The sequence below is a fragment of the Abramis brama genome (genome assembly GCF_963993115.1).
Source record: "Abramis brama genome assembly, chromosome: 20".
In the NCBI taxonomy this organism is placed as follows: Eukaryota; Metazoa; Chordata; class Actinopteri; order Cypriniformes; family Leuciscidae; genus Abramis; species Abramis brama.
In genome coordinates this window covers 19,504,235-19,514,700 of record NC_139982.1, presented here as the reverse complement: position 1 = coordinate 19,514,700, position 10,466 = coordinate 19,504,235, and the positions used below count along the sequence as shown (strand labels likewise).

The window sequence follows — 10,466 nt, the reverse complement described above, 5'->3', positions numbered from 1 at the left end:
AGGTTGATAGGTGACAGGAGTACAACAGAGCTGCCAACTCTCATGCATTGAGCGTGAGACTCACGCAATTGACACTTTTCACACGCTCTCACGCCACACATCCATTTTCTCACGCACAGAAAAATTGCGGAGCAAAGAGGTACTTTTAATATTAAATTAATTCTCAGCTCTTAGATTCCGTCAATTTTTTTACGAAATTCAGACAAAAATACGTTTGGCGCTTGTAAATGTGACGTGACAGATCGCTGAGTGCACGTGAACCGATCATCTGTTACAGGGTTCGAAATGACTTAGGACTCTTGGGGGGTCCCCTAAAATTTAATTATTAAATTATTAAAAATTTTGAAGACTACCTTGCTACACTATATACTGTAGGCAAAATTATATGGACCAATGTTGAAGGTGGGATAATGGTCTTGGGATGTTTTTCATGGTTTGGGCTAGGCCCAAGTCAAGTCAAGTCAAGTCAAGTGTATTTATATAGCGCTTTTCACAATACAGATTACATCAAAGCAGCTTCACAGCATTAAACCAAAATAACACAACAAGGTTGTTTCTAGTGTAAATTTATTGATTGATAAAATTAATTAATTTAATTGCCCAGTATTGTAGTGGTGTCTGGAGAAGTGGCTATAATCTAACAGGTAAACCTCTAACTCTGGAGCAACAAAGTTACAAGTTATTTTTCTCTCCATGATGCAGGATTCTAAATTAAGAAAAATAATATTAGCTTCCTAGATAGCTTACCAAGCTCTCATGTATACTCATTCATGCTCAAATCACATTCACTTTAATCAACTCACAGACCTGGTTATCTTTCGTAATCACTGACTGGAAAAGTAGGTTGTTATGCTAGCTTTGAATAACTAGTCTAGCTGCTAGGTCTTCTATGGAAGCTTGTTTCCGCCACAGAATAAAACATTTTAAAAGAAAATTGCGACTTTTTATCTCACAATTGCGAGTTTGCAATTCTGAGAAATAAAGTCAGAATTGCGTGTTATAAAGTCAGAATTGTGAGATATAAAGTCAGAATTGCGTGAAATAAAGTCGCAATTGCGTGTTATAAAGTCAGAATTCTGACTTTTTTTCTCGCAATTGCGACTTTAGGCTATATCACGCAATTCTGATTTTATAACACATAATTGCGAGTTTATATCTCGCAATTCTGACATCTTTTCTCAGAATTGTGAGATATAAACTAACAATTGTGATATATATAAAGTCCAATTCTAAGGAAAAAAGGACTTTTTTTTATTATTATTTTTTTTACCTCAGAATAGTTTATATCTCACAATTCTGACTTTATAACACGCAATTCCGACTTTATATCATGCAATTCTGACTTTATATCTCCCAATTGCGTATTATAAAGTCAGAATTGTGAGATATAAACTGAAAAAAAGTCCGAATTTCAAGTATATTTCTCGCAATTGCGGGTTTATATCTTATAACACGCAATTGCGACTTTATATCACGCAATTTTGACTTAATAACACACAATTGCAACTTTATATCACACAATTCTGACTTTATAACCTGCAATTGTGACTTTATATCTCGTAATTCTGAGATAAAAAGTCAGAATTGTAAGATGTAAACTCGCAATTGTGAGGAAAAAAAAGAGTCAGAATTGTGAGATTAAAAAGTCGCAATAACCTTTTTTATTTTTCACTCTGTGGCGGAAGCTTCCATAGTCTGCTGTTAGCTGGCAGATCATTTGGCTTCATACACATAACGTTACAGCTAGCAAGAAACGTTGACAAACGTACTCTTCTAATCATTACACTGGGTATCTAGTTAATGCAACTTTTGATATAGGAACTCGAACTCCTAATATTTTACTATACGCAATTATGGAGATATAAATATAATCGAAGCACTTACAGGATTTTCATTCAGGATTTCACTCTTTGTTTCGTTTTGCCGCGTTCAGCTACAGTGCGTGTCTGCGGGAGCACCACAACAACAATCTGTGACGCTGTATAGGAACTCACTCGGCTAATAGCTGCCCTGATTGCTGCCTCGCGCTAGGAAATAAATTAATTACTGTTATAAATATAAAACGCCACTAAAGACCTAGAATTTTCACAATCATTTTTAATGTTAAAATATATTTGTCGGGGACCCCCCAAAATCCAAAAATAAATACTTATGGGGGGTCCCTAATGACTTATGGAGGGTCCGGGACCCCCCCAGACCCCCCTCATTTCGAACCCTGATCTGTTACTTTTTTATTTAAAGATGCAGTACAACTTACCGAAAGTATACATAATATCGACCAATTAGTGTTTTTCAACCACGGAAAGAGGTCAATATAACAGCAGGAGAACAATTATGTCACATAACGTTACATTTACCTCACGAAAGCCATAGCATGTTAATTGAATAGAAAAAATAGCTAGAGATATTTTGCTGAGCACTATATTACATATTTATTATATATTTACTTATGTCATTAAATAATTGTTAAAATAAACATGTATCCAAATTAGTCAATATTGAATCAAAATCGGAATCAAATCACAAGAATGGAATTGAAATCTTGACATTTTTGTCAAGCAATAATAAAAACTGTATCCTACCAGTCATTGTACAAACATTGTAACATGTTGTCACTAAACTTCATAACATTCTATTTAGTTACCAAATGTTTTGACAATCACAATTACACTTATTGTGATGCAATATTTGTTTTTACATACTTGCCATTGTGTAATACATAGGCATAATAACAGAAAATACACGTTTTGAAACATTAGGTATTTGAGACTTGTCACCTAATAGACACAGTTTAGGAGTTAAAGATATTTTGGAGCAATACTGAAGCAACTAAAAAAATGGTTCCAGAATGGTTTAAAAAGACTACATTCCCAAATACTGTGTAGAAAGGTACCTATTTCCAGCTGGTGTTTCCAACATAAATTGTCTTACATCTGTTTCATCCTGAAAAATCGTATGGTAGTATCTGTGGAGAATCTTATTTTGAGTGAACTTCCCCCTTGCTTCTTTTATATATAGGCTACCACACCACACCAAAATGCTAGACCATTTGTCTGAGTCAATTTCAACGTCCCTCTGCCATATGGAAGCGTTTAAATGTAATAAATCGAATTAATTACACGATGTGGCGATTCATTATTTGCACATCAAATTTGGCTGAGGAATTGCCCCCCAAAAGATAAAATAATAAGTCATTGTTGTTAGCGATTGAGCAAATGAACTTTTGTAGAATGTGTATATGTATTTTTATTTTACGCAAAAACATTCTAATATACCTTTATGAAAAATAAATAATTATATATATAGTTTTGCAGTATTTTTCAAGTAGTGCTCAAGTAGGCGGGATCAGCTCAGTGACGTCTCACAAGTGTCAAGCGCGTCTGCGCATGCGTGACAGACATGTGGATGGAAGAAATGTAAACATTACGAGGATATTTGACTAGTTTCAGCATTAACAACATGTACAGAGGACTAATCATGTGGTTCCGCGGTCAGGACACTGCATTTCAAAGAGGAATGTGTTGTTTAATGCGTCTATACGTGAGCAACGTCAGATCAGAGGACGATATAAAGAACTTCATTATAGACAACACAGAAGTAATAAGCAGCCAAAGTTTAACCCCAGAGATTTCTTTAAGACTTTTCACACCCACCTGCCGGTTTTGGACGGAGAAACCTGAATTGTGGCCTTTCCCTGACCCGTACTGGGCAATATATTGGCCCGGTGGACAGGCGCTGGCTAGGTAACAGTGTTAATTAACAAGTCATTAGTAATAATGAACGCTACTGTAAGATACGCTCAGTCTACCTGCATTCTTTTGCCGTTGTTTATTGATGATGCTGCTGTGAACTGTTTTGTCAGGTATCTCTTGAATAACCCCGAGGTGTGTGGAGGCAGGAAGGTGCTGGATCTCGGCTGTGGTTGTGGAGCATCAGCCATCGCTGCCAGACTCAGTGGAGCTTCCCATGTGGTGGCCAACGACATTGATCCAAGTGAGATTTGTGTTTCTGCACCTCATACCTAAAAAGAAGAAGAGCTATTCACATTGTGATTTGTGGAATTCAACCCGACTTAGAGCACCTTTAGAGATGTACATTCTAGTAGAGTTAGTCATTTTCAAACAAAGCCAAAGCAAATATATATTGTGGTGGCAAGCAATTTTCTATTACTGAATAAGAGACAAACGTGTATCAATTGTCTTTAAAGATTATTTATTCCCTTGCAAGGAAAGGTCAGCATTCATACAGTCATACAAAGTGGCTGCAGAGTGTGACAACGAGAGGAGGGCATCCGTCATTCTTTATAGTCTTGGCTCCCCCAAGGTTATTTCTCGAGGCTGAACTGAAGATATGTCTCAGCCATAACTAACACATTGTTTAGATTTGTCTATCATATTATACCCTTGAATAGTGACCCTCTGTCTCGCTCATACACTTAGTCACACATTTAACTTTTTGGCACGTATACGAGGTCATACACAAACATACATTCATAAGGGTTAATAACAGTCCTTTGCTCTATTAATGTGGCAGAGAATCATGGGACTGCACATACAATTCTCGTGCATTTTATTACCTTAATCTAATTACTATCATGTTTCTAAGATTCTATGAATATAAGAAAATGCAAACATATAGAACATATTCAATTTCTTCCACAATACACACACACACACACACACATATACAGTCATAATTATTTTTGATTTAATGTTTTTTTTTGTCACATGCCTTACACAGCATGTTGGTTACACCACACTGACTGACATACAAAAGTTCTATAATATTAAATATGAATAAATAAGTGCTTTATTTTGTTATTGCAGTTGCTGCCATTGCCACAAAAATGAATTGTGAACTGAACAACGTGGAGCCTTTACCTTGTGTGACAGACAACATGATCGGTTCAAAGCCTGAGGCCTGGGATCTCATTCTTCTAGGAGACATGTTCTATGATGAAGGTCTGGCTGATCATCTGCAGAAGTGGCTCCAGACGTGTATAAGCACACATGGAACACGAGTGCTCATTGGTGACCCAGGACGGGCTCAATTTGAAAGCCATGACATTAGAAAATTGTTACATCAGCTGGCTTACTTTGAGCTACCAGACTCAGTTAAAGAGGAGAATTATGGACTAACAAGTAGCACAGTGTGGTGCTACAACTACAAACCCGATCTTTAACAGCTAATGCATTCATGTGTATGTAAACCATGTACATAATTAAATCAACTAAAAAAAAAAATGTGCACGTTTCTATATATGTGCAAATTCAGCTACCCCTCCCTTCTCTGTTACTTGCAAAGCAAATTTAGTTCTACCCAAGTCATGGGGTTATTAGTTCTTTGATTACTCAATGTCACGGGTTATTATTTTTAGAAATCTGTCTAGCCATGCCGTTGTTTCCCTTATTTCAACACACTTTGGCTAAAGTGTTGGTACATTTTGTTCTAAAAAACATACAAATATTAAACCTGCAAGACAAAGAAATGCTATTTATGATTAATTAAAACAATCCTTTCACATACTCATTAACAAGTGGGTCTTTATTGGAGAGTGACTTGTGGAAAAAAAATGTCCACTGCCATTTTCTGTCAATATCATACAAAATTCTTTTTTTTCTTCCTCTCATTTCTATTCTTTATGTATGATATATAATGAATTTCAAAATCATTAGCCAATTCATCTTTTCTACCCGGAAAACACTCAGCCCACTTTTAACCATCACAATGTATCTCATGCATCTGGCTCAACAATAACTCAGGCCAGGAAAGCTAACCAAATTCATCCATGACCATTATTTTATGGAGCATGTCGTGGAAATTTCTTTATCCTAAGACTTTATCAAATAAGAGACACAGCGATACTTCTCAAAAGTGAATAAGCAATGCTTTATTTCTTGCAAGAAAGGCGTTCTACAGGCGTTCTAGTATGAGAAGACAGTGTCCTCCTCTTTTCAAAGTTAATATAGTACTTCAGCATCCACACCCTTCCTTAACACCTCTCGTCTTATTTGCTATTGGTGTATTCATGTTCAATTCTGCTGATCCTGCTCTTATGCGTGCACAGAAAAAAACAAAGTTTGATATGAAAAACATAGAGTAATTATTCATTAGAACACAGCACACTTCCTTTCCTTTATGTGGGAACACAGCCCACTAGGGACAAGATATCCCACCATGTTTCACTCAAGCCTTCGTGCGTTATGCAGCTTATATCCATCAATGCATTCAAGATAAGCAAGAATAAAGTTTCCATTACAAAAGCATGAGTAAGAATAAAATTTCCATTACAAACATAATCCAATTTGTGTACCTGCTTAAATTTGGATACAGCTGTTCATATTACAACATCATGTATTCATAATCCCTGATAATTTGGAGTTATTACTTAGATTTAGCCCTAAAAAATATCTATTAACCAACATGGAGTGACCGATATCATAGATTTACCATTCACATTTTGTTCTTGGACACTTTATGTCCCTCTTTGTCCTCTCTTTTTTTGTTTTCTTTTTTTTAAGAGAACTCTGTAACAAATGGAAGCTTGTTTCTGCCACAGAATTTAAAAGATAATTGCAACTTTTTTTCTCACAATTGCGAGTTTCTTAGAATCTTAGAATTAGCCATTGCAAGTAAACTCCTCATCCAGTGCATTGTGTCCGTCAGTCTGTGATGAGAATCTGGTGGGGGGCATCAGTGTTTTGACTCTGGATGCAGTTGTGTTTCTCTGCCTCTCATGGCAGCTTGTTTCCATTGTTGTTTTTGCAGTCTTTATAAATGCCTGCAGCCCCTCAAAAAGATCAGCTTCCTCTTGCAGGGGTGGAGCTGAAGGTCCATTCGTCTTCTCTCTACAGCCATGCTTTCGTCTCTCTCCCTCACTCGTTGCAGAGTGTAGTCGCTGGCCATGGTCTGGTTTCATCTTAAAAAAATAAAACACTCAAGAGAACCGAATGAATCAAACTGAACCCATATAAATTCTGACCACAATTGTATATGAGCAGTCTGGTATGGTTTTCAATCACCTCTTTCAATTGTCTTATGTGGTTGACAGTAGCAGTTCCTCATTTTATTTGAATAAATCACGTTCTTCTTTGCAGAACTTAATTAAATAATCCTCTCAGATACATCAGCATAATGTATTTTGTCAAATTCAGACTTCAATCTCATTCTAGTAATAGTAAATAAAAGTTGACAACCAACATCAAATGGTTGGTTTACAATTTATTTTACAATCAGTAAACAAAACATTCTTACATAATAATTATATACTTATGTTAAATACAGTAAGTTAACATTTACAATGCAAACGTTGTAAAACATAGATTTTTTTTTTTTACCTCAAACATTGACAATTTAGTCAGTTTGAAAAGCATGATGTTTGTCTTCCTGGATGAGTGCATTACATGTATGACAATAGAGTTGGTGTGCTGTAGTTCAGTTCATCACATCAGTACACAGTCCAAGAAACTTGTTGGATCTTGTCGGGGCCAATAAGGTTTTGTAGTGCCTCCCTTGACTCATCTAAAACAGACACATAGCAGGTATGAATGCACTGAAATTTCATATTTGGGCAACACTATATATGTTGTGTTTTATGTCAGGTACCATGTGACTACCTGTCATCAGGGGACATCCATGGAAATTGAAAATTCTGATGTTTGTGCAGTTTGCAAGAACAGCAGTCACAGCCAGATCAGTCAAATTGCGACATCGTACCATCTGTAACTCCTGTGATTATAAATAAGTTATTAATAAATAATAGTAAAAAATGTAAATGGTCTTAATGAAAAAATTAAAATCAGTATGCAATACCTTAAGGCTAAGTGAACAAACTCCTGTCGCAAGTCCAATCACCCCTTGATCAGTTACCTTTAAATAGAATTTACAAGTAGTAAGTATTTGGTGAAAACAATAAACATCAATGTACAAGCAAAATGTCAGAGTTGCTTTTTGATTTTGGTGTATGCTATATACTTACACTGATGAGCCAAAACATTATGAGAAGTCACAGGTGAAGTGAATATCGTTGATCATCTCCTAACAAGGCCACATTTTAAGGTCTGGGTAGATTAGATGGTAACAAACAATCAGTTCTCATAATCAACATGTTGGATGCAGGAGAAATGAGCAGGAATAAAGATCCGAGCGACTTTGACAAGGGCCAAATTGTTATGGCAAGTCGACTGGGTCAGAGTATCTCTGAAACGGCAAGGCTTGTGGGTTTCTCCCGGTCAGCAGTGCTGAGAATTTACCAACAGTGTCCGAGGAGGGATGAACCACAGGGTGTTGGACGCCAAAGGCTAATCAATGGACGAGGGAAACGGAGGCTATCCCGTCTGGTCCGAGCCAACAGAAGATCTACTGTGTAAATGTTACTGATGATTATGGGCTGAATGTGTCACAACACACAGTGCATCACACTCTGCTGCGTAGACACAGATCAATCAGAGTGCCTATGATGACCCCTGTCCACCGTCGAAAGCGGCTACAATGGGCATGCGAGCGTCAGAACTGGACCTTGAAGCAGAGGAAGAAGAACGCCTGGTCAGATGAGTCTCGTTTTCTTTTACATCACTTGGACGGCCGTGTACGTGTGCACCGTTTACCTGGGGAAGGGATGGTACCAGGATGCACTGTGGGAGGACGACAAGCCGGTGGAAGGACTCCAATCCAACTGAGGATCTGTGGGATGTGCTGAACCAAAAAGTTTGATCCGCGGCGGCTCCACATCGCAACCTACCAGACTTTAAGGATCTGCTGCTGACATCAGAGACCACAGGACACCTTCAGGGGTCTTGCAGAGTCTATTCTTCAGTGGGTCAGCGATGTTTTGTCAGCACGCAGAGGGCCAACTGCAAATTAGGCAGTAGCCTAGGTCATAATGTTTTGGCTCATCTGTAATATTGTATACCCAAGTCTGAAAGCCCAAGAACTGTGTAAATTACCTTTGTCGAAGAAAAGTAAATGCTGTGCAGCCTCCTGCAGTTCGACCCCAGCTCCAGCAGGGCTTTATCACTGAGGGCACTGCAGCCATGGAGCGAAATCACTTCTAAACTTTTGCAGTGTAGAGCGAGAGCTTGAATCCCTGAATCTGTGACAGCCGTACAGCCTGTGAGATCAACTACCTGAAGACAGGGGCAGCGGGATGCCAACACCTCTACACCTGTGGGAAAGACAAATATAGTGAAGGTTGATGTCTTGAATAATTCCATTTAAGTCATTTTTCAATGTGCATTTTTTTAAAAATAAAATCTACATGACTTTATTTTTATTTCAGTTTTCATTTTAGTAATAGTACTTCAACTGAAATGTATTTCTGTTAGTCACCAAGGCAACATTTCTAAGCCTGATTTCACAGACAAGGCTTAGATTAAGCCAGGATTAGGCCTTAGGTAAATTAGGATGTTTAAGTAGCTTTTATAAACATGCCTTAGAGAAAAACATTACTGGTCTGCTTTTTTAGACAAAACAATGGCACCGACATTTTAAGAAATGTCAGTGCAAGTTGCTTTTCTGTTAAAACAACTCAAACATGCAATTTAGTCTAGGACTAGCTTAAGCCTTGTCTGTGAAACCGAGGGCTAGTTTTCAAAGTTTAACATCTAATATTTATATGACCCCCATAAACCATTAATCTGTGAAAAGAATACCCTCAGATGTGATTTCTGCACAGCCTTTTAACAGTATTGTCCTCAACTGCGGACAGTTGATTTGTTTAAGGGCAGAGTCTGACACCATGCAGTTCTGCAGATCCAGTGTGTGAGTTCCAGCGTGCACGAGCTGAAACACAAGCGAAGACACTGCATATTGTACACTGCATAGTATCATCACACATGCTCTTGTCAAAGAGGACACCTTACCTGGCTGATGTCGGAGTTGGTGACCGTGCCAGAAGACATCTTAATTCGTAATATTCTGTCTTTGACGGCAGCAGGCAATAACCTGATCTCATCATACTTCTCAGATCGCTGAGCAACACTAAATGCACACCTGTGCACGGAGAAACATTTGTATCACTCACAGACCTGGAATGCATGCTAGAATTGTGTCAATAGTTTTACAGCTTTACATGTTTATCTATTAGGGGTGTGTTACTCACAAGCTCATAAGAGAATCTATGGTAGCCATGATTTGATCGCTTTCAGCGTTGTTTATATAGCTAACCGCGAGGATATCACGAGGAAAATACGTTCATTTTTTTCTTATTTGTTCACAGCATCGACTGTCCATCTGGCATCTTCGTCACTCGCCACATTGTTTTGGTCTAATCTCATTCGCGTGCATCAGCGTAGGCGGGACACAATAATAGTATTACGTCATTCACAAGCGACAAAACAAAAAGCAAATTGTTTTTTTCCTTCTTTTTTTTTGTTTTTGAATTATTTTCTTTGTATTAACGTTAAGGTATTCCAAATTTTACATTTATATTTATTTCCTATTTTTAATTTGGGTTTGCCATTATTTCT

General features: G+C 37.6%; 2 protein-coding genes across 3 annotated transcripts; one reads left to right on the top strand and one right to left on the bottom strand.

Annotated features, from left to right (window-relative positions):
- The first annotated feature begins 3,337 nt into the window (after positions 1–3,337).
- etfbkmt (electron transfer flavoprotein subunit beta lysine methyltransferase) lies at positions 3,338–5,531 on the top strand. Its single transcript, XM_084094560.1, has 3 exons — positions 3,338–3,743; positions 3,863–3,993; positions 4,827–5,531. Exons 1-3 carry the CDS (start codon positions 3,460–3,462, stop codon positions 5,180–5,182), a joined length of 771 nt encoding a protein of 256 aa, XP_083950686.1. The 5' UTR covers positions 3,338–3,459; the 3' UTR covers positions 5,183–5,531.
- A 331-nt stretch (positions 5,532–5,862) lies between these two features.
- On the bottom strand, positions 5,863–10,282 carry LOC311070604 (protein AMN1 homolog). Of its 2 annotated transcripts, XR_014603700.1 has the most exons (8): positions 10,100–10,282; positions 9,861–9,990; positions 9,651–9,780; positions 8,946–9,163; positions 7,813–7,869; positions 7,617–7,728; positions 7,338–7,521; positions 6,805–6,919 (listed from the first exon to the last, which is right to left on the bottom strand). XR_014603700.1 is itself a non-coding variant. In XM_084094561.1 (7 exons), exons 1-7 carry the CDS (start codon positions 10,126–10,128, stop codon positions 7,448–7,450), a joined length of 750 nt encoding a protein of 249 aa, XP_083950687.1. In that variant the 5' UTR covers positions 10,129–10,282; the 3' UTR covers positions 5,863–7,447. The 2 variants fall into 2 exon arrangements, 1 of the variants encoding a protein (XP_083950687.1); XM_084094561.1 differs by having other exon boundaries at positions 5,863–7,521.
- Between the last annotated feature and the right edge of the window lie 184 nt (positions 10,283–10,466).

What these genes read in the sequence shown, in the direction of transcription:
- LOC311070604 (XM_084094561.1), bottom strand. Translation starts at nt 10,128, where the DNA reads ATGGCTACCATAGATTCTCTTATGAGCTT. An exon ending in ATAGATTCTCTTATGAGCTT is followed by an intron (nt 9,991 to 10,099) that starts GTGAGTAACACA and finishes CTCCGTGCACAG; the next exon opens with GTGTGCATTTAGTGTTGCTC. An exon ending in TTTGTTCACTTAGCCTTAAG is followed by an intron (nt 7,729 to 7,812) that starts GTATTGCATACT and finishes TTATAATCACAG; the next exon opens with GAGTTACAGATGGTACGATG.
- etfbkmt (XM_084094560.1), top strand. Translation starts at nt 3,460, where the DNA reads ATGTACAGAGGACTAATCATGTGGTTCCGCGGTCAGGACACTGCATTT. An exon ending in GGTGGACAGGCGCTGGCTAG is followed by an intron (nt 3,744 to 3,862) that starts GTAACAGTGTTA and finishes CTGTTTTGTCAG; the next exon opens with GTATCTCTTGAATAACCCCG. An exon ending in GGCCAACGACATTGATCCAA is followed by an intron (nt 3,994 to 4,826) that starts GTGAGATTTGTG and finishes TTGTTATTGCAG; the next exon opens with TTGCTGCCATTGCCACAAAA.